Source organism: Geotrypetes seraphini, chromosome 9, assembly GCF_902459505.1.
Source record: "Geotrypetes seraphini chromosome 9, aGeoSer1.1, whole genome shotgun sequence".
In the NCBI taxonomy this organism is placed as follows: Eukaryota; Metazoa; Chordata; class Amphibia; order Gymnophiona; family Dermophiidae; genus Geotrypetes; species Geotrypetes seraphini.
In genome coordinates, this window is record NC_047092.1 from 276,466 (window position 1) to 300,368 (window position 23,903).

Here is a 23,903-nt window from a genome sequence, read left to right on the forward strand (position 1 = left end):
TTCCAGGCATCCACCACCCTCTCCATAAAGAAGAATTTCCTTACATTGCTCTTGAGTCTACCACCCCTCAACTCAAATTATGTCCTCTGGTTTTACCATTTTCCTTTCTCTGGAAAATATTTTGTTCTACGTTAATACCTTTCAAGTATTTGAACTTCTGAATCATATCTCCCCTGTCCTTCCTTCCCTTTAAGGTATACATATTCAGGGCTTCCAGACTCTCCTCATACGTTTTTTGGCGCAAATCTCCTATCATTTTCGTCGCTCTCCTCTGGACCGCTTCAAGCTTTTTTGTGTCCTTCACCAGATATGGTCTTCAAAACTGAACACAATACTCCAAGTGGGGTCTCACCAATGACCTGTACAGGGGCATCAACACCTTCATTCTTCTACTGGTTATGCCTCTCTTTATACAGCCCAGCATCCTTCTGGCAGCAGCCACCGCCTTGTCGCACTGTCTTTTCGCCCTTAGATCTTCAGACACTATCACTCCAAGATCCCTCTCTCCATCCGTGCAATCAGGCTCCTTCCGATTATTAATCCCCAAATGCATTACTCTGCATTTCTTTGCTTTGAATTTTAGTTGCCAGATATTAGACCATTCCTCTAACTTTTGTAGATCCTTTTTCATGTTTTCCACTCCCTCCTCAGTGTCTATTCTGTTACAAATCTTGGTATCATCCGCAAAAAGGCAAACCTTCTAACCCTTAAGCAATGTCACTCACAAACATATTGAACAGGATTGGCCCTAGTACCGAACCCTGAGGGACTCCACTACTCACCTTTCCTTCCTCTGAGTGACTTCCATTAATTACAGTTCTCCACTTTGGTTCCTAACTTCAGCCCTTCAAGTTTGTTCAAGAGCCTCCTATGAGGAATCGTGTCAAAGGCTTTGCTGAAATTTAAGTAAATTATGTCTAGCATATGTCCTTGATCCAGCTCTCTGGTCACCCAATCAAAAAATTCAATCAGGCTCATTTAACAAGATTTACCTTTAGTAAAGCCATGTTGCCTCGGATCCTGTAACCCATTAGATTCTAGGAAATTCACTATCCTTTCTTTCAGCAACACTTCCATTATTTTTCCAACAACTGAAGTGAGGCTTACCGGCCTGTAGTTTCCCACTTCGGAGAGGACGTTCTGGGCCAGCCAGGCAGTGATTGGCTGGGCCAGAACTTCTTCTCAGGGGGGGGGGGAAGGCTGTGGGTCTGGCGTTTGTACGCACCTGGTCTGGTGTTGAGAAAGAAGGGAGAACAGAATGCAAAGGCAACACGAGTCTATCACAGAGCCCGGGATGGGCTCCATGATTAACTCACATTGCCTTTGCGATCTACTGGTTGATCACGATTGACCTTTTGGGCACCCCTGGTGTATTGCATTTAATCCAGGACTTTTTTTCAGGGGTTACTTGGGGGTATTGAGTACCAACAGCTTTTCCATTGCCTGCTAAACTGACCCTTGGTCCCCGAGTATTAATAAAAGAGCTCAAGTTCTGCATGTTCACTGCTGCCTTTTCATAAATTCTGGGACTGGTTATTGTGAGGCAGATCCTTCAGTGAGCACCCCACCTCTGAAGAATGGCTCGGCATTTGAGTACTTTCACATTTTTTGCTAGAAAGCTGTTGGCACAACTCTTGGCATGTGGTCCAGTAAGATGCATGCTTCTGTTTTATCTACTATTTACTGTACTTTATTCTGTTGTGCACTTTGATCGCTGATGCCTGACAATTATCTGTGCTAAATTATCCAGAGCAGAATGTGCCTTTATAAGAAAGACCAGAGCTGGAATCAGAGTCCACAAACTGTAAATCTGCTCCTTAAGAGAAGATGGGCTGTACAACACAAAGTGGCTTAATCGCTGGAGCTGTTGTTGGTGTACTGCTGGCCATTCTTGGTGGTGTACTGATACCTGTTGGAAATATTATCATCGAGAACGAGATCAAAAAGGTATGATTGTGTTGCTAGAAACCCATGAATTAATCTGACCTTCTGAGAAGTATTTTATTCAACCTTTACATTTTATCTCAGTATAACATATAGTTTATCCAAGACAAGTAGTAGACCCAATATTCAAAACAACTTTATCTGTATATTTTCAAACCTTATGCAGATAGTACTCAGCAACTTAACTCTCTAAATCGGTGTTCTTCAACCGCCAGTCCGCGGTGCGATCGATACAGCCTTATCTTCGGGCTGGCTCCCTCTCTTCCTCACTGCCGTGGGCAGCGGCTCCTACACGCGTCCTGTTCCTGAATCGGAAACTTTCTCTCTGATGTCACAAAGTGGTTTCCGGATGAGGCATGGGACGCGTGAGGAGCCGCTGCCCGTGGCAGTGAGGAAGAGGGAGCCAGCCCAGAAGATGACACTGGGGCGGCATAAAACGGCCAGAATTTAAGGCACAGCATAGAGGAAGAGGGAATGATTTTATTTTAAATTTAGTGATTGAATTGTGTCAATTTTGAGAATTTATATCTGCTGTTTGTATTTTGCACTGTTCAGGAAGAAATGCATTTGTTTCTATTTCTCTGGGGGTTGTACTGCATGCAGAATCTTGCATCTTAGGGTTATGTTTGTATATATTAGTACTTTTAGTTTATCCCAGGACAAGCAGGCAGCATATTCTCACTTGTGGGTGACTTCATCCACGGAGCCCGGATGAGGACAGCTTCACAAGCAGACTTGCTTGTAGAACTTTTAGAAAGTACATGAGTGCCTTCCCGCCCGACGTAGGGCGCACGTCTCCTTAGCGTCTCCTTAGTTCTCAGTTTTCTGCGGAGCCGAGAAATTCTCTATTCGACGCTCTGCACTAGACTCAGTTCTACTTTGTGCCTTCTCTCACCGTGGCTCGTGTATTTTTTTTTTTTCTACAGGATTGCTGTTTTTTGCATGTTTTCATTTCTTAAAAAAATTAATAATTTTTCTTCAGTTTCATTTCTTTTTCTTCGTGTCACAGCGAGGCCTATTCCGTGGCCTCAGCCTATGGGCTTCGATTTTGCTGCGGCTATTTTCCAGTCTATTTCCAAGCCGGTCACAGGCTTTAAGAAGTGTAGCTGCTGCCAGTGCGTGATATCCCTCACTGACCCACATAAGTGGTATGTTCAGTGTTTAGGACCTGACCATTGTCCGGAGTCGTGTGCCCGCTGCGCTACCCTTCAACCTCGAGCCATTAAACGTCATCAAGTTCAGGTTGAGAAGATATTTGGCGATATGGATAGACCTTTGCCTAAGATCCTTACCTCAACACCAACCTCGACCTCAAATCCGGTCAAGTCTTCTACGGGGTTCCTGCCTTCTATCTCGACTTCAACCTTAATCAAACCTTCCTTGTTTGGGAAGTCCTCATCCTTGGGCAAATCTGCTAAGTCTTCTCCTGAGGAGCCGCTATCCTCACTGTCTCCCTCAGGAAAGGTAGCTAAGCAACCTCTTCCAGACATGCCACCCTTAAAATCGGTAGTCCTGAAGCTGCCCAAGAGGCATGTCTCCAAATCGAGGCGTCATTCTTCCTCATCTTCCTCGGAGACTATAGCCACACCAAAGATGCCAGATTCACTGGTCTCGGTGCCAGGTTTGCAGAATATGATCCAGGAGTTTGGTAATATGCTGGCCAAATTCACTCCTGCCTTGACTCTGCTTCCTGCAGTTCAGCCTGAGCACTCAACAGAATCACAAGGAGTTGAGTCCTTGGAAGTGCCTCGAACTCAACCTAGTCACTATATACAAGGAGTCGAGTCCTTAAGAGTGCCTCGAACCAAATCTACAAACTCTATGCAAGGAGTCGAGTCCTTGCGAGTGTCTCGACCGGAGTCTACACACTCTATACAAGGAGCTGAATCCTTAAGAGTGCCTCGAGATACCTCGACAAAAGGAGCTGAGTCCTTTCTGGTGTCTCGACGTCAATCTCTGACTTCCAGCCCTCCTTCCTCATATAAGGCATTGCCCTTTTCGAGGCATAGGGCAAGGACTCCTCGACATTTATCTTCCAAGCTGGATATGACTCAATCACAGGACCGGGATTCGAGGCACAGTTCTCCTCATTACCTGTCGAGGTACCCATCGAGATTCCAGTCGTCTTCTCGAGGCCAGTCTCAATTATCCAGGCATAAAGACTCTTTGAGGCCTTCAATTCCTTAGTTGAGACGACCTCCTGCAGAGCCTTACCACTCTTACCAATCGAGTTCTTCTAATGTGAGGTATTCTATCCACTCTCTCATTGAATAATCTTTACCTATGGATTCAGATTTCAGGTATCAGTACTCCAGAGAAGCTTCACCTTCATTCTCTGCTATGAGAGGAGCCTCGAGGTCACCTTCTCCTCGAGGATGTCCTTCTTCAGATCAGTAATCCTTTTCCAAGTTTTTCTGCCAAATGAGTAAGGATCTGAACATCACATTGGATTCTGACCGAAGGCCATTCTGACTGAAGGCCATTGGTCCAACACAGATCGTCAGTGCCACATCAATCTGTTGGAACTCAGAGTGATCTTCAATGCTCTCAAAACTTTTCAGCATCTTCTCCACATCATGTAGTCCTCTTTCGGGCAGACAATCAAGTCGCCATGTACTACGTCAACAAGCAGGGAGGTACCGAATCTCTCCCTCTTTATCAGGAAGCTCAAAAGGTATGGAACTGGGCAATCCATCACAACACCTTTCTGAAAGCTGTCTACACTCAAGGCAAGAAAAACTGTCTGGTGGACAAATTGAGTCGTCTTCTGCAGCCTCATGAATGGTCACTCAATTCCTTGCCTCTTCATCACATTTTTTTCTCAGTGGGGGACTACGCAGATAGATCTCTTTGTGTCTCCCCACAACAACAAACTGCCTCAGTTCTGCTCCAGGATTTATTCTCCTCACCGCCTCAAGGCAGATGCTTTTCTGCTGGAATGGACGAATCAGTTTCTGTATGCATTTCCTCCATTTCCTCTCATTCTCAAGACACTTGTCAAACTAAAACAAGAACTTGCAACCATGATTCTGATAGCTCCTCGGTGGCCCAGACAACCGTGTTTCTCCCTTCTACTTCAACTCAGCATCAGGAAACCACTACTTCTACCAATTTTTCCGTATCTGCTTACACAGAGTCAGGGATCTCTGCTTCATCCCAACCCACAGTCTCTACACCTGATAGCTTAGTACCTCTCAACATAATTACAGTTTTCTCAGTCTGTAAAGGACATTCTAGAAGCTTCTAGGAAGTCTACCACTAGGCAATGTTACAACCAGAAATGGATTAGATTTTCTGCTTGGTGCACCATTCATCACAAGGAGCCTCACTCTACCTCCTTGACTTCAGTTTGCTTCTGGTTGTCCTGGTAGGTGATAGTACAGTCCCAATTTTATGTCTGCTCCATTTCCTCTTGTCAGCTTAACCCATAGTGATTCCAAGCAGTCCGCCCTTACTGTTGTTTCCATCCTGGTTGAAGGGATGGTCCTTTATATATAGCGCTATTCCTCCACCCTTCTTGTGTGTCCTGTCCCTCCTAAAGAGTTTGTACCCTGGTAGGACCACATCCCATTTGTTGTCTTTGGACCACCATTTTTCTGTGACTCCAATTATGTCTAGGTTCTCCTTACTGGCTATAAATTCTAGCTCTCCCATTTTGGTTCTTAGGCTCCTAGCATTTGTGTATAGGCAAATTAAGTCCCGGCTGTTAACCTTCTCTGTTGGTTTCCCTCATGGTTTGGTGCTCCTGCCGGACCCCTTCATGGGCTGCCAGTCCCCGAGCCTCATTCCGTTCATTCTCCTCCTGTGGTGTGTCTGTTTCGTCCTCATCCCCCTCCTGCGGTGTACCTATCTCATCCTCTACCTGCATCCCCATTTCTGGATGTCCCTCTGGCTCCGGCTGTTTCCTCCTTTTCCCGCTCTTTAGCTTCATTAGTTCCCTGGGCCCCTGCATTGTGTCTATGGGTTTGTTTTTTTCAAAAAATGTACACTCGGTCTCAAGCCCTCTACCGCCTTTTCCCGGTTCAGCATCCTTGTTTGATAGTAGTTAAAAAATCATTTTAAAAAAGAAGAAAGAAAAGAATGCCGGCATAGAATAAGATAATATAGCATCCAACCAAAAGTCAGGCACTCACTCAAATCAATTACAGCTGATCACTCCTTGCAACCCAGGACAATCCCATCATTTCTGGACATACCCCTTTCCTCAGGTTTAAAGGCTAACTGAATAAAATATGTCTTCAGCAATGATCTGAATTTTAAAAAGGACTGTTCATTGCATCCTTACCTCTTTTCAAATATTTTTGTTAAAATGCAGCACAGAGTCCTTAATATAAGCTTTTAGTGGACAAGTAGAACTCTTTCATCATCTCCTTTATTCATTCTAATTTAGATTTTCTTTTCTTTCCTTGGGCTTGGAATCTGTTCATTAATTTAATTCTTTAATTCAGTTTGATAATTTATCTCGCAACTGAATAGTGTCCTGAAGGTTTTCTCCCATTTTCGGTGAAGTTCTATAGACTAGGCACCAATGTTTGCATTCATATTACAAACACAGTCACATAAGTATATGCCAACATGTGCCCAAATCACTGTTCAGCAAATACCCACTTATCTCCCAGAGTTCTCATTACCTCTCTCCTCAAATTGTTTCACTGGCTCCATGTCTGTCTTGGCAAAGTTCAAACTCCTTTTACTGACCTACAAGTGTATTCATTCTGCAGCTCCTCAGTATCTCTCCTCCCCTGTGTCTCCCTATACTCCACCTTGGAAGCTCCTTTAATCAGAGGAGTCTCTCTTGTCGATGCCCTTCCCTTCTACTGCCAACTCTTAACTCCCAACTCTGTCCCTAAAGCCTGGAACATTCTGCCTAACTCAGTGATCAGGCCCCCTCTCATGTGGTGTTCAAATCCATGCTAAAACCCTACTCTTTTGAAACTGCCTCCATATCATAAGAACACAAGAATAGCCTTACTGGGTAAGACCAATGGTCCATCAAGCCCAGTAGCCTGTTCTGACGGTGGCCAATCCAGGTCCCTAATACCTGGCCAAAACCCAAAAAGTAGCAACATTCCATGCTTTCTCAATAACAGACTATGGACTTTTCCGCTAGGAAATTGTCCACACCTTCCTTAAAACCAGCTATCTATCCACTCTTTACTCCCCTACCTCTAGTCCCTTACATTTCCCCCACCTAAGTAACATGTATAAGTTCTGAGTTCTTTGGGGAGGATGGGATATAAAACCAAATAAATAAAGTTACCTTTGTCCTATGTCTGTCTTAATTAGATTGTAAGCTCTTTGAACAGGGACCGTCTCGTGCATGTTTGTTGTCCAGAGCTGCATGCGTCTGGTAGTGCTTTATAAATAATAGTCGTAGTAGTTAGTATGTAGACATTGGCTTCCCTTTGTGCCTGGTAGTAGGGAACTTGAGATTCTCATTGGGGAGATCTCTGTCACGGTTCCTCAAATCTGGAACTTGCTTACAATCTATATAAGGAAGAAAAATGACTTAGTAAGTTTAAAAGTCTTCTGAAAAGCTGGCTTTTCAAGGATGCTTTTAATGGACTTGTTTGAATTCTATATAATTAGGGTACTCTACAGCGGACTAATGTTTTTAAGTGAAAATTAAGTGAGTATCCTTTTCCCATCCTATTGTTTCATTACCTATGCCCTTTTTATTTGTTTATGAATTGTATTTTATCCTATTTTTCCTTTTGTGTCTTGTTTTGTTAAAGTTCTATCAACTGTCTGGTTTAATCAATGTGTTTTGTTCTCTTACCTTGATTTTATTGTTATTTGTAAATCGCATTGGATTATGATTTTGCAATCAAATTTTTAAATAAACTTGAAACTTGACTGTCAGAGTGCAGTAATGAGGGGAGCAGTGGTCTTGAATCCTATCTAACAAACCAGGTGCGGAGATGAGGAAGGGAAGATGTCAGACTTCTGGGAGGGAGGGAGAGTTCAACTTCAGGTGACCTTGAACATTTTGCTGGGTTGGCTCACTCAATGGTAACCACATTCATGGTTTTAACTTCTAGAAACATAGAAACATAGAAGATGACGGCAGATAAGGGCCATAGCCCATCAGGTCTGCCCACTCTACTGACCCACCCCCAAGTCTACTATCCTAGGGATCCCACTCCTGGTGACAGGTTCCCTTGGCTTAACCCTCTAAGGCAGTAGTTCTTAACCTTGTTGGAGGTACTGAACCCCACCAGTTTCATATGCGTGTTCACCGAACCCTTCTTTATTCCCTTAGTTTTGCCGGAGCTAGACTAGAATTACTCAACTTGGCATTGCAAATCATGCAATTAGGACGCTGACTCCCATCACGTTCCGTTATACATGTGAATCCATATTGTACATATTCGTCCGACCACTTTCGTATTTTGCTCGACATAGTTAGTAAGGGATTAAAATATTAAGATAGGTATCACACGATGTACCATCACAACAGTTACAATTCGACTACTGTGCGCATCAAATCCCCTGCAGCACAGATAGGCCAAGCGATGTTGCGTGATCACCTGCAGCCAATTATGGACAAGCGGGGCATATCATCATGAATCATAAGCGCTTCGGTCACGTTCAATCATCTATCAGTTAAATCACAAATTTTGATCAGGAATTGATTGATGTATATAAGGCGTTAGTTACAGATTGATAGATCAAGAAACCGAGTACACGATCAGTCTTGATCAAAATCACTGAATAACTGATAGATGATTGAACGTGACCAAAGCGCTATATGAGTCGGAGGTGTGTTTTGACCTCCGCCGAACCTGCGAGACTGACTCTCCGAAACCTGGGGTTCGGTCGAACCCAGGTTAAGAACCACTGCTCTAAGGGATCCCACATGGGCATCCCATTTGCTCTTAAATTCTTGCACGCTGTTTGCCTCGATCACCTGCACCGGGAGCTCGTTCCAAGGATCAACCACTCTTTCGGTGAAGAAATATTTCCTGGTGTCGCCATGAAATTTCCCGCCCCTGAGTTTGAGCGGATGCTCTCTTGTGGCTGAGGACCCTTTGAGAAAGAGAATCTCTTCTTCCATCTCGATACAGCCAGTAATATAGTTAAACGTCTCGATCATGTCTCTAGTTCTACAAGTATTAAATAATTTTATAAAAAGTAGTCAGTATTCGTACTGATGCTCCTGAATGCTCCTCACTCCTCATACAGTATCATTGTATACATCAAATTTGTGAATATTCACTTGAACTGAATCTCAGAGGTTTAAATCAGTTCTTAAATCATTTTGACTATTCACAAATTGGACCTGTTCTCACTCAGACCCCTTTCCTTGATTTTGGTTCAGATAGCCTAGGTAAGTGATCTGACATATGAAGAAAGACTAAACAAATTGCGGCTGTACTCACTTGAGGAACGAAGAGAGAGGGGAGACATGATTGAAACGTTTAAGTACATCACGGGTCGCATTGAGTCGGAAGAGAATATCTTCTGTCTCGTGGGACCCTCGACCACCAGAGGGCATCCGCTGAAAATCAGAGGAGGGAAGTTTCATAGCGACTCCAGAAAGTATTTCTTCACCGAAAGAGTGGTGGATCATTGGAACAGACTCCCACTGCAGGTGATTGAGGCCAGCAACGTGACAGATTTTAAGAGAAAATGGGATGCTCACGTGGGATCTTTAAGGGAGTAAATTCAGGGGGGTGGATACTTGGGAATGGGCAGACTCGATGGGCTATGGCCCTTTTCTGCCACCATTTTCTATGTTTCTATGTTTCTATTTATTTATTTATTTAGATTTTTATCCCGTCCTCCCAGTAGCTCAGAACGGTCTACAAGTGAACATACACAATGGAAGTAATTAGACAAATAAGATGTACAATAGGTTTAAATGTTTGGACATACAAGACTGTGTAGTAATTTAAATACAGGGAGTATACAGCAAATTAAGAATAGAGTTTAAGTATAAGTAGTTTAGTTTAAGTACAAGTTATTTGAGTTTAGATACAATTTGTCAGAGTATAGACTAAGAGAGGACTATACTGAAATAGCATAGACCTTGAAACAGTATACATACAATATATAACTTGCTTTTGTCTTTACAGGAAGCCGTCATTGAAAATGGCACCATTGCCTATGATAACTGGGTTAAAACATCAAGTCCGGTGTACAGGCAGTTTTGGCTGTTTCATGTTTTAAATCCATTGGACGTGATCACTTATGGAGTAAAACCAGAACTTACTCAGAAAGGACCTTACACTTATAGGTTGGTCCTTTATAAGCATTTAATTTTTATGTCATTTATGCCAAATACTTTATCTATTACTGCAGCATTTGAGAGTTGTTGATTTTTTTGTATTTTTTATCTTGTAAAGATAAATTGAGCATGTGAAGAGCAGTTATGGTCTGGCTAGTGTAATTTATTTATTTCACAAACACTCCCTTGTGGCGTTTCGGGCACAACCTGACTGGAGTCTCCCAAAGGCAGATTCTGTCGGTCCCTTACTCTTTGGTACTCAGGCCTTGATTCTACTTTATAAAAGATGCCTAAAGTTAGGTGCCTATAGTGGAGGGCCTTTTTAGGTGCCTAACTTACACTGGGTTTTACTAAATCATGGAAGAGCTTCTTACCCTGGGCTGGAGAGGTGAATGTTCCGACGCTCATAAGAATTGAATGAGTGTCAGAGCATTTACCTTGCTGGCTCGCGGTAAGAAGCTGTTCTGCAGTTTAATAAAAGGAGCACTTAATTTTTTTAATTGACTTAATCAGCACTGATAACTGAAAGTGCCAATAAAAACGAATTTAAAAATTATTAAAAATTAATTAGATGGCAGGTGCCTAACTCAGTAGGTATCTGCACCAAGGCATACCAAGTAGGTTTGCGTAGAAGCGGATTTGGATTGGAGTTTGAGTGTGATTGACATAAAAACATAAGAATAGCCTTACTAAGTCAGACCAATGGTCCATCAAGCCCAGTAGCCCATTCTCACAGTGGCCAATCCAGGTCCGTAGTATCTGGCTAAAACCCAAGGAGTAGCAACATTCCATACTACTAATCCAGGGCAAGCAGTAGTTTCCCCCATGTCTTTCAAATTATCGGCCCATAACCAATGTTCCCTCTAAGGATTGATGAGGTGTGTGCAAAAAAAAAATATGCATGAGCGACAAGTTACATACTCCACAAATTTATGAGCAGGTGCGGAGGACAAGTGCCTGTGAGATTGTGGGAGGGTTAAATACTCAAAACTTAGAAGAATAACAATTTACTTAAAGTTTTTGCTTCGCCAGCTTTCTGGTATCTTTACATACAGTGGCGTACCTAGCATATGTAACACCCGGGGCCCATCATTTTTTGGCACACACCCCCATCTGTATGAAAAACATGATTTTTAGTAACAAGCCACACGTCACACATGAGTACCTAGGAAAAGGCAGCATCTTACATATTGCAGTGAGCAGTACATCAATACACCCATTGTAAAACTAAACGAGCCAGACCAGCACAGATCAATCCTACACCGTCAATCCTAACAGAAAACCATGTCTTTCGAACACACAGAACACAGAAAACACCTTCGCCTAGTATGGAATATGTCATCACAAACTAACCCCTCCCCCTTTTACAAAACTGTAGTGTGGATTTTAGCCACGGTGGTAACAGCTCTGACGCTCATAGAATTCTGAGCATCAGAGCTGCTACCACCACGGCTGGTGCTAAAAAACGCTCCACAGTTTTGTAAAATGGGGGATAAAATATAAATACACAGCTTCAACGCTCTAGCTCAAGGGTGCCCAAACTTTTTGGGCTTGCGAGCTACTTTAAAATGACCAAGTCAAAATGATCTACCAACAATAAAATTAAAAAACACAAAGCCCACTATACGCTGAGAAAATGTTAATTATCATTCCTATTCTGGGTTTTTTTCAAAGAGGTCAAGGCAGATGACTCTATGCATTGTCACCTCAGTAACAACCATACAAAAATAGACAAATATACCCCCCTTCCTTTTTATTAAACCACAATAGCACTTTTTAGTGCAGGGAACTGCGCTAAATGCCCAGCGCTGCTCTCGACGCTCATAGGCTCCCTGCGCTAAAAAACACTATTGCGGTTTAGTAAAAGGGGGCCATAGTGCAAAATATAGACAGCATATATAAATTCAGACACATTTTGATCACTAAATTTAAAATAAAATAATTTTTCCTATATTGTCTAGTGATTTCATGAGTCTCTGGTTGCACTTTCATCTTCTGACTGTGCATCCAATCTTTCTTCCCTTCTTTCAGCCTGTATGCTTCCTCTCCTCCAGACCTCATTCTCTCCCTGCCCTTTCTTTCTTTTTTCTCTCTTGATGCGCCCTTTCTTTTTTTCTGTTTTCCTTCTGTCTCCCTGCCTGCCCCCTTTCTTTCTTTCTTTCTCTCTGCTTCACACCGTCGGGCCGACCAGCATTCCCCCAACATCAATTCTGCTGTCGGAGAGGAAGTTCCGCCCAGCCAGGCAGCGATTGGCTGGCCCGAACTTCCTCTCCGACGGCAGCCTTAGGGGGTGCACAGCCGGCCAGATCCGGACCTGGCCGGCTGTGCACCCCCCCTAAGGCTGCACCCGGGGCGGACTTCACCCCCCGCCCCCCCTTGGTACGCCACTGAAGACGTGGCAGCGGCTCCTCTCACGATTCCCACCTGAGTCGGAAGTGCGTCAGGGATCTTACTATGCAGTCCTCAGTTTCCCACTGCAGTATTTTAGTGAGTGACACGAGAAAAATTATGAGTGACGCCAATGAAAATAGTGAGCGATCGCTCATGCGCTCAGCTTAGAGGGAACATTGCCCATAACCAATATCCTCTTCTTACCTAAGCTCACTGAAAAATCATCTACCAAATCTCAAACTTCATCGACAAAACCAAGGTTTTACACCCTAACCAAACAGGATTCCGCCAGCATCACTCTACTGAACTTTCACTCATAGGCCTGACCTCAAAGACCACCACCGATCAGTCTTGCTCATCTCACTGAACCTTTCCTCTGTTTTTGACACAATCAACCATAAACTCCTGTCACACCTCCAAGAAATCGGAATCTCAGACTGGGTTATGAAGTGGTTTTCCTCCTTCTTTACCGAAAGATTATCCAAGGTAGTATTCAACAACTTGTCATCAGCACCCTTTATAAACAAACACGGCATCCGTCAAGGTTCCATGTTATCTCCCCTCCTTCTCAACATTTTCATGGAACCGCTCTTAACTCTAGGCCAATCCATTGGCTTTATGATATTTGCATATGCGGACGATGTTCAAATACTTCACCCAATTAATCTTAATAACCCAGAAGAAGTACTACTCATAAACCAGAAACTGGAGAAAGTCAAATCTTGGTTAGATTCAAATATGTTGGTCCTTAACGTGGAAAAGTCCAAACTAATGATCTTCCCCATCAAATAAGGCCTATCTATTCAGGTTCCTCTTAAATTCAACTTTGCCCATTAAAATTGTCAACTCCTTAAAACCTTTAGGGGTCATATTCGATAGCAAATTTACTTATCATCTGCACATTAGTACCGTAGCTCAGCACTGCTTTCACTGACTAAGAATGATCAGATCTCTTGCCAAACTGCTTGAACTTTCCTCTTTAAACACTCTAATCCACTCTCTGGTGATATCTTGTAGCGACTATTGTAATGCCCTCTATAAAGGCATAACAACAAAAAAAATAAGGTGCCTCCAAATTGTCAAAACACAGCAATAAAAATAATATTTAATGCAAAAAAAAATGACCATGTTTCCCCCCTCTTACATAAAGCACATTGGCTGCCAGTCGAATACAGAATTAGTTATAAAATTCTTCTTACCTTCAAGATGCGGCACAGTAACCAACCTGAATTTATCAATATCCTTCTCATTCCCTACTGTCCATCTAAAGTCTTCTGTTCTATGAATCAAAACTGCCTTACAATCAAATCATTAAAGCATATTAACACGATAAGGTTGAACAGTTTTGCAGTGACTGCACCATCTCTCTGGAATTACAGGCCAGTAAGTCTGACTTTTGTGGTAAACAAATTAATGGAAACACTTTTAAAACAGAGAATGATGAAGTTTCTATAATCCTGTGGATTACAGAATCGGAGGCAACATGGATATACTAGAAGTAGGTCTTGTCAGACAAATCTGATCAATTTCTTTGACTGGGTGACCAGAGAATTGAATAGAGGATGTGTGCTAGATATGGTGTATTTAGATTTTAGCAAAGCCTTTGACAGTGTTCCACACAGACGTCTAATAAATAAACTGAGTGCCCTCGGGATGGGTCCCAAAGTGATGGGCTGGGACAAGAACTGGTTGAGTGGAAGGCAACAGAGGGTAGTGATCAATGGAGATCGCTCTGAAGAAAGGGATGTTACCAATGGTGTGCCTCAAGGTTCTGTTCTGTTCTTTTTAACATTTTTATAAACGATATTGCTGAAAGGTTGTAGGGTAAGATTTGCCTCTTTGCAGATGATGCCAAAATCTGCAATAGAGTAGACACGCCGGATGGTGTGAATAACATGAAGAAAGACCTGACGAAGCTTGAAGAATGGTCTGAAATTTGGCAACTAAAATTTAATGCTTATGTGCACGACAGAAAAGCGAGACTTGGGTGTAATTGTATGTGATGATCTTAAGGTGGCCAAACAGGTTGAAAAAATGACGGCGAAAGCTAGAAAGATGGTACGTTGCATAGGGAGAGGTATGGCTAGTAGGAAAAAGGAGGTATTGATGCCCCTGTATAAGACTTTGGTGAGACATCATTTAGAATATTGTGTACAATTCTGGAGGCTGCACCTTCAAAAAGATATAAAAAGAATAGAGTCGGTCCAGAGGAAGGCTGCTAAAATGGTATGTGGTCTTCATCATAAGGCATATGGGGACAGACTTAAAGATCTCAATTTGTCTACTTTGGAGGAAAGGCTGGAGAGGGAAGATATGATAGAGACATTTAAATACCTACGTAATGTAAATGCGCATAAGCCGAGTCTCTTTAATTTGAAAGGAAACTCTGCAATAAGAGGAGATAGGATGAGGTTAAGAGGTGATAGGCTCCGGAATAATCTGAGGAAATACTTTTTTACGGAAAGGGTGGTAGATGCATGGAAAAGTCTCCCAGAAGAGGTGGTGGAGAAAGAGACAGTGTCTGAATTCAAGAGGGCCTGGGATAGGCATGTAGGATCTCTCAGAGAGAGAAAGAGATAATGGTTACTGTGGATGGGCAGAATAGATGGGCCATTTGGCCTTTATCTGTCATCATGTTTCTATGTTTCTGTTCCCAATTACATTCACGACAAACCATCTCTGCTCCATTTTAAAACAAAGCTGAAAACATTTCTATTCCAAGATGCTTTTGAAACTTAACTTCCCTTTTAAGGGCTAAGTGCTCACTGACCTCTTTAAAGAAACTTTCCTTCCTATTGTTTATCCCTTATTAGAACATAAGAACATAAGAAATTGCCTCCACTGGGTCAGACCAGAGGTCCATCGCGCCCAGCGGTCCTCACCCGCAGCAGCCCATTAGGTCCATGACCTGTTAAGTGGTCCCTGACTTTCCTATAACCTATATCTACTTTCTATCTGTACCCCTCAATCCCCTTATCCTGCAGGAATTTATCTAAACCTTCCTTGAACCCCAGTAGTGTGCTCTGCCCTATCTCAACCTCCGGGAGTGCGTTCCATGTGTCCACCACTCTCTTTTCATAAAATATTGTAGTTCTTCCCCTTTTTCCTCATGCCCCCGTTCATTTTTAGTCAGAGTCTCTTTGTCCTTCTAACCTCCCCTGTCGATTTTATTGTGAAGTTCTAACATGGTTTTATTATTGGTTGTTTTTTTAATTTATAAATTTTTCAAATTACATATCAAGTATTTACTTGTACAGAAAGTGAGTTAGTGAGAACTTAAAAGTATAAATCACATTACACCTTAACATAATTTTATAACCAAGGAAAAACTTTTTTTTCAACTAACTCAACTCAAGTCCACAACCTGTGACTCCAAGATTACATACAGGCGAACAAAAGAAATAAATCTATATAGCAAGATAGGCTACAGATAGAGCTGCGGTAGGAGCGCATTACATAAATTATTGAGCAGTTGATTTCCCTTCATCCAGTTGGGACAAAGCCAAAAATGCAGTTAACTGTTGAGGTTCAAAAAAGACATGAATATTAACTGAACAGTGGCAAATAATACACTTGCAAGGATGTCTCAAGTAAAATGTTGCCTCCAGTGATCTCAGAAGAAGAAATTCTCGATAACGTTTTTGAGTTTCTCTTGAAAGATCGGGAAACATTTGAATTTTAAATCCTAGAAACTCTTTCTGTTTATTTTTAAAGAAAATTCTCAATAACCACATTTTATCAATTGAAAGGGCTTTAGTTAATGTCATTGTAGATGGTATTGCTACATCTTTATCTGATGCTTCTAGAAATTCCAAAACATTCAATAAAGCTTGATCAGGTGTTTTAACCTGTTGAGTCCCATTTTTATTTGGCAAGTAATACACTTGAGTAAATGGTGGTAAAGTTTCTTCCAAGGCTTGCAAAATTTCCACCAGGTATCTCCTAAGCATTTTCCTAGGAGTTACCATAGTTAATCTGGGAAAGTTAATAAGTCTCAAGTTATTATTCTGTGAATTATTCTCAAGTGTTTCTAACTTCTTCCTGAGATTTGTATTATCCTTAATTAGGGACTCTTGTATCTGTTTTAACCGATGCTAAATCTTGGTCAAGCTTTTGCGCTGAAGATTTTGAAGCAGTCAGGTCTTCACTTAAGCCCTTCAGCTCTTTAGTATGTTGGATCAAATTATTTTCGATATACTGGAAATTGGGACTGATAGACTTGGTAAAGTTTGCAACTAAGTCCCATAAAGACTCAAGGGTGACTTGCACTGGCTTCTCCAAAATTTGAACCTTTTGCTGAGTGTAAAAATGCTCACCCTCAGAAGAAGAAAAGGATTCCTGGCTTTGCTCTGGTTGGTTTCCTTCACCTCCTGTTGCTGAATCAGCCCCGGATTCTCCTACAGAGACACCCTGAACAGGGATATCTGTCTCCACAGTCTCCGATATTAAGCTTGCTGCCTCAGGAGAAAGAATCTCCCCCATCTCCGGGGTTTCCTCACCCCTTGGAGAACTGGTAGTTCAAAGTTGTGGGGATGGAGCTCTCAAGTCAGGGTTAAGTGTGGTATCTGGCCCAAGAGAAGCAGCGCTGGTCTCGCTATGTCCAGGTGCCCTCGGAGGGCTATCATCCGACGTTAACAATGCAGCTCCCTGCATTCGCCGCAACAACTCCTCGATATTGCCGAGAGTTAGCATATCGGAGCGCTGCAAGGCACCAGTGGCACTCCTGCACCTCTTTTTCAGCATCAGTCGTCAGCAAAGCGGAAAAGAAGAGTCAGAGTGAAGCGGTTCAGGTGCGTACCTCTCAGCACCTCTATCCCGCGGCCATCTTGGAATTGGTCATTTTATTATTGTAAACTGTATTTTTATTGTACACTACTCAGAAGTCCGATTGAGCGGTATAAGAAATTTTAAATAAACTTGAAACTTGATGTTGGTGAAAACGTGTTAAACCCGTTAGTTTTCTCTCATAACATCCATAAGTAACTCAATTCAGTAAATTAGTGAACATTTCCCTTAATATTTCCTTTGTTCCTTGCTGGATTCTGGGGCTTCGCTTAGATTCAATACAGGGCAGCTCTACTATTAGTTAAACATAGGCTTTTGCCTAGGGTGCCAGAATTTGCAGGACACACAAAATGGCTAATCATACCTGGGCATCTTACTGTTGCTGGGAGTTGTAGCAGAGGTCCACCTTGCAGCTACAGAAGACTTGGCTGGAGCAATGGCATTCTTTCAGATAATCCAGAATACTGCCGTTAAAATCATGTATAAGGCCAAGAAATTTGACCATGTAACTCCTCTTCTAATTAAAGCTCATTGGCTCCCTATTAAACATCGAGCTACATATAAAACACTATTGTTGACTTTTAAAACTAGAAAAACAGGTCAGCCAGAATTTATCAGTAGACTTTTGATTCCATACACTTCATCAAACACCCTTCGATCCTCTGATCAAAACTTATTAGCTATTCTGTCACTGAGCCAAATAAATACTAGGAGAAATATTATCTTATCCATGGTTGCTCCCACCGTTTGGAACTCAGCCCCAAACTCATTAAGAGAGACAACTACCCTTGAGAAATTCAAGTCTTCTCTTAGGACGTTCCTCTTTAAAGATACTTTCCAAGTTTAGCTTTCCTCATAAGGATTTTAAAATTTTTCTTAGTCCATTTCTTTTGGGCTTACATGTTTATTACCCCGTCCTCTTGTTCTTTCCCGATTTCTTCTCTTTCCTTAAAATTATATTGTAGTTCTCCCTATTCCCTTTTGTACCTGTTTGTCCAGTCTTAATATAATCTGTCTTGGTGTCCTGTTTGTTGTCCCTTTACGTTAATTGTTTTTTAGTTTACTATTTGTTTTACTCTAGTTTTTATTGTACAACCACCTTGAGTTACATGATAAGGTGGTATATCAAATTTTTAATAAACTTGGAAACTTGCACTATCTGGGGGCCCGCCTCTGACTCCATTGGGGGCCTTCCTTGTTCCTATAAAATACCAACATCACAGTGGCATGTGGCCACTGGGCATGGACAGAGGGACAGGCCCAGAGGGGCATGCCTTGCCTTTTGGGAGTCCCTTGGAAACCCAAGAACTAAGGAGGTTTGTGGAAATGATACCCAGAAGAATTCATCAGGTAAGGTACTTTTTTTCCCCCTTTCAATTTAGGGTAAATGCAAAGCCAAAGGACGAGTCTTCACACCAACTATGAATGGAGCGATGGATAAGCATGTGATAACAATGGAGACTGTTGTAATGGAACTTCATTCTATGTCATCACTAGGTGTATCCCTTAGCCCTCCAACTTGTACTCCTTCTCCTCCTAAAGGTCCTTTAGCTATACAGGGCCAGATTAAAGGGTAGGCCGGGTAGGCACAGGCCTTGGGCCCAAAAACATCAGGGGAGCCCACCAGCGTTAGGGGAAGGCAAAGAGGGCAGCTGTCTGGGCATCTCTTCCCCTTCCCCTCACCTTCGTGGCAACCAGAGGGGCATTCACTAGTTGCATGCGCACAGCTGCCACAAAGCTTCCCCTCTGACGTGATTTTGCAGAAACCAGAATTGTATCAGAGGAAAAGCTTCAGGGGAGCTGCGTGCATTTTATTTTAAATGTGCTCTTCCAGTGCAGCCTGTATTCCCTGGCGGGATAATTCATGTACAGTTTGCTGGAGTGTGGTCCGGGACTTTAGTTTCCATGGCGCTGATGGCCGGGGTTGGTTGGGGTTCAGTCCAGCAGCTGCTCACTTCCTGTTGCTAGCAATTATATCGGTCTCCACAGCACCAGGTGGACAGAGCCCGAGCCGATGCTAGGAAGAGAGAGGTGGAGTGGACCAGGGATATTCAAGATTTAGTTTATCCTTTAACTCCTCAAGTCCTGACTCCATCAGACCCGCCCAAAGATGTAAACTATCCTTCCCCTCGCTATGCGGTATTCTCTATGCAGGTAAACTGGGAAAATCTCTTCTCTACAAAATCACAGATCTCTGGAATGACCTTAATATCCCGTTGCGGTACCTGGGCTCTCTCCAACTATTCCACAAGCAACTGAAAACTTGGCTCTTCTCTAACATGTAATTCTATTTTCCCCTTTACTCTTCCATTCTATATATAGGCTCATGTAAACCTTTTCCTTTCTCTTCTTATATTTTAAGTTTTTGTAAACTGTGCCAAGCTCCACTTCCGTGGAGAGGATGCGGTACATAAACTTAAGGTTTAGTTTAGTTTAGTTTAGTTCTGGAAGGGAGAAGCAGTAAGTTTCTGGAAGAGGCATAGAAAGAGAGCAAATGCCATATAGAAGAGGCAGAGAGAGGGCAGACAGTGGTTGGAAGGAAGAGAATGATGAGGTGATGAGGAAAGCAGAAACCAGATAACAAAGGTAGAAAAAAAAATTTCTATTTGTTTTATTTATTTTTTTGTTTTAGAATAAAGTATTATTGTAGCTGTGCTGATCGTTTATTAATAGAAAATGGAAATAAGGTGATCCTTTTTATTGGACTAATTTTTAATACTTTTTTTTTTTACTAATTTTTTTTGTACTAATTTTTTTACTAACTCCCTTCCTTAGGTCAGGACAGGGATACTGTAACAGCAGTATAGTTTACTGACCTCTGAAAGCTAATTGAGAAATGTATTAGTCCAATAAAATGGTGGACACTAAATTTCCTTCTCACTATACCCCATGCCTCCTGATTGTTAGTTATGCTTTTCTCCCTTAACTTGGACTAGATTGGAGATTTATTTTGTATCTTTATTTTCTTTGTATTTTGAGGTGATAACCTTGTTAATTAACCTTATTGCTAATCTTGCCTGAATTTGGTGGTTAATATTTGTTTTTTCCTCTTTTTTAGACACGTTCTGCCTTTATAGCTTTGCCTTTATCTTAGTGAGAGTCATTGTTTTGTTTAATCTGTTAACCCTGGGGTTTTTTCCCTTCCATTTGAGCAATGCCATTTTGAGATGTTTAGCGATGACAGTTCTTAAGTTTGATGAACAGTTGAGGCTCAGTCTATTAGGACTGCTTTTTACACATGCATTTTAGAAAATACGGTTGCAGCTGAATTCTTTCTTTTGATTAGCTGGCAGTGACAGTGATTTTATTATTAGAGGCTATAGTTCAAATTGAAAATTGTATCCTTTTTAAAGATGTAATAATAATTCACAGAATGAGATGTTTATCTGATGAGCTTTCTTAGAAATCCTTTTTTTATTTTTTGGCCTTTGATATCATTGGCTATATGTATTGAATTTTTTGGAATGATATAGAGCTTTTATGCAAGAAGAGTTTCCGTAGTGCCTGGTATTCAAGAGTGCTTCAGGTATTCTTTTTTTTTTTTTTTTTTTTTTAAATTCTTTATTCATTTTTAAACTTTCATCAAGTGTACAAAAATTCATAATAAACACTATTAATTAGACCACTTGAACATCTTATCATTATATCCTATAAATATAAATGTAACCCTCTCCCCACCCTCCCTCAAAGCCCATTATTCATAATAAGATCATAAACCCTACACTTGAAACCCTCCCCCCACCCACCATTAAGTGGTGTATAATTAATAGAAAAATGGCATTTAATCATGACAAAAAGATGTTAATGGCTCCCATATTTTAATAAAATTTTTATACTTTCCATTCTGTAACGCCAATGATCTTTCCATTCTATATATATGGCATAACGAATTTCACCAGAAATTAAAATTAAGCCTACTATGGTCTTTCCAGTTATTAGTAATATGTTGGATGGCAACTCCAGTCATGATCAATAAAAGTTTATTATTACATGATGATATCTGACTCTTTTTTCTCATAGACATTCCAAATATCACAGTATCATAAGATAACGCTATTTTTTATCCATTATCTTTTGGATTCATTAATAAATATGCAGTTTTAAATTAAAAGGTTTTTTAAAATTAGAAATAATTAATATATGAATCTATGGGCTTCTTTTAGATGTAAAAAGCACCTTGGATGTATATGTATATGCATAAATACATTTATTTTTAGACATTTTGTGTTTGTATTTTGATTTAATTATACATGAGTATATTTTTTCTTATATTTATTGTAGGTATTTACGTACTGCCTATCATTCCCATGCTCGCAGTAGATTACTGAATTTGTAGGGATGATCACATGCTACATGATGTGTTTATGGACACTAATTCTATAGATGTGGGGGGGAGGGAGGGAGGGTGGGGATTGGTTGTGCACATGTGAGAGAATTCGGTTTGCATTTCTGTATGATGTTTCTTGCACTTTCTTGAAATACTCAATAAATGTATTTAAACATAACATATGTACTGCCTATCAAAATTATCTAAGTGGTATTATATATATATATATATATATATATATATATTTATTTATTTGCTAGGTACTTGTGATCTGGATTGGCCACTGTGAAGACGAGATACTGGGCTAGACAGACCATTGGTCTGGCCCAGTAAGGATATTCGTATGTTGATGTATGATATAATTTTCAAATGTATAGCTATGTTTTTGTAACACATGTATGTGGTTATTAGTATGTTGTACATGTTTTATTATGTTATGCAATGTGGTTGGGTTCATTTATGAGTTTTTTTAATGCTTATTTGTTTGTTGATATTTTTTAGACTCTTGATGAAGGTCATATAGCGAAAACACTGTGTCAAATCATCTTAAATATAGAAGATTTATTTACCCCTCCCCCCTTTTTACAAAACTGAGATAGTGGTCTTTAGCGCAGGCCGGCACGCTGAATGCTCCACTCTGCTCCTGACATTCCTATGAGCATCGGGAGCAGCATGGAGCATTCAGTGCGCCAGCCTGCGCTAAAAACCACTATTGCAGTTTTGTAAAAGGGGGGTGGGATGGTTAATAAAGCTCATTTGCTTTCCATTTTGTCTTCAGCTTCATTGTGAGTTCCTTTCCTGCTCTTTATTATGAAGACTGGTTCTTCTCTCTGTTTTTTGTGTGTGTTTTCCAGGAGGAAGAACTGACAGTATATTTTGCAGTTTTATCACCCAGATCTACTTATGAATTAAAGTATATGAAATTGTTTCCATTCCTTTTAGAATTCGAAATTTATCCAAGGAAAATATCACAATGGGGGAAAATCATACAGTGTCTTTTCTGCAGCCGAATTCTGCAGAATTTCAGCGTGACATGTCAGTTGGATCAGAAGATGATACTGTCATCGCTCTCAATCTTGCCGTGGCTGTAGGTGATAAGGCTGAGCTACACCAGTCATTATAGTGAGATTGCGATTCATTTCTTTTGCATTCCATTCTAGTGTTCTACACTTTCACTCATATGCTTTTACTTTCTCCGTTTTGTTGTGCTTCATTTCTCTAATTTCCTATACTAATAGGAAAGCTATTTCCCTTCAGAATAGCACGTTGGTGTAACAGGATCCGTACAATCTCGTAGAATCACAATTTATGCTATATTGTATACATTTTCAAAGACATAGGGGACATATTTACTAAGCTCCATTAAAATCAATGTATTAGCACACAATTTTAAAAATAATAGCTGAATTTTACTAAATGGCGCTAGAGGTTTTTAGTGCGGGCCGGTGAGGTAAATACTCTGACCCTCATAGGAATTTTATAATTGTTGGAGCATTTACCTCACCAGCCTGAGCATAAGAATTGCCACTGCTGGGTCAGACCAGTGGTCCATCGCGCCCAGCAGTACGCTCACGCGGCGGCCCCCAGGTTGAAGACCTGTGCCCTAACCGAGACCAGCCCTACCTGCGTTTGTTCCGGTTCAGCAGGAACTTGGTTGTTTTTGGTTTGTTTTTTTTATTCAACTTTTTAAGCATTATTATTTGTACATAATAATAAGGAAAGGAAATTACATAAAGAAAATAAGGAAAACTATTATAAAACCAAAGGTTATCACAAGATTCCTCAAGTCCACATAACTGAGAGATAGCAAACAAATTATTGCATAACAAAAGACATTCAAAAATAAATATGATCTAAAGATCAACCATATTAGTGTTGATTATTTCAAAACTCCAATTATTAATTATGTGGTGACAGAAGAACTAGTTTCATGATGTTGCAAAAATTGCTCTAACTGAATAGAATCCCAATAAACATAATCATTATCCTTAAATTTAATCAAGCATTTACAAGGAAATTTTAAGTAAAATGTAGCTCCCAAAGCCAACACCCTAGATTTCAGTGCCAAAAAGGATTTTCTTCTTAATTGTGTTGCTTGGGCTACATCTGGAAAAATCAAAACATTATCCCCACAGAATTTAGTTTGCTTATTTTGAAAATAAGCTTTCATAATTAAGGATTTATCTATCTCTCTTGTACAAGTTATAAGGAGTGTAGACCTAGTTG

The 23,903-nt window shown here is 41.0% G+C and overlaps 1 protein-coding gene across 4 annotated transcripts in view; it reads left to right on the forward strand.

Moving 5' to 3' along the window:
- CD36 (CD36 molecule) overlaps positions 1-23,903 on the forward strand; it is a 131,201-nt gene that overhangs the window by 6,319 nt on the left and 100,979 nt on the right. For 3 of the 4 annotated variants that reach the window (XM_033958735.1, XM_033958737.1, XM_033958738.1), the window contains exons 1-3: positions 1,205-1,947; positions 10,023-10,183; positions 22,620-22,764. In XM_033958735.1, coding sequence (XP_033814626.1) covers positions 1,828-1,947; positions 10,023-10,183; positions 22,620-22,764 — 426 coding nt within the window. In that variant the 5' untranslated portion in view covers positions 1,205-1,827. Of the gene's footprint in view, positions 1-1,204; positions 1,948-10,022; positions 10,184-22,619; positions 22,765-23,903 lie in introns of those variants that run through there. The other variant, XM_033958736.1, reaches the window with a different exon arrangement.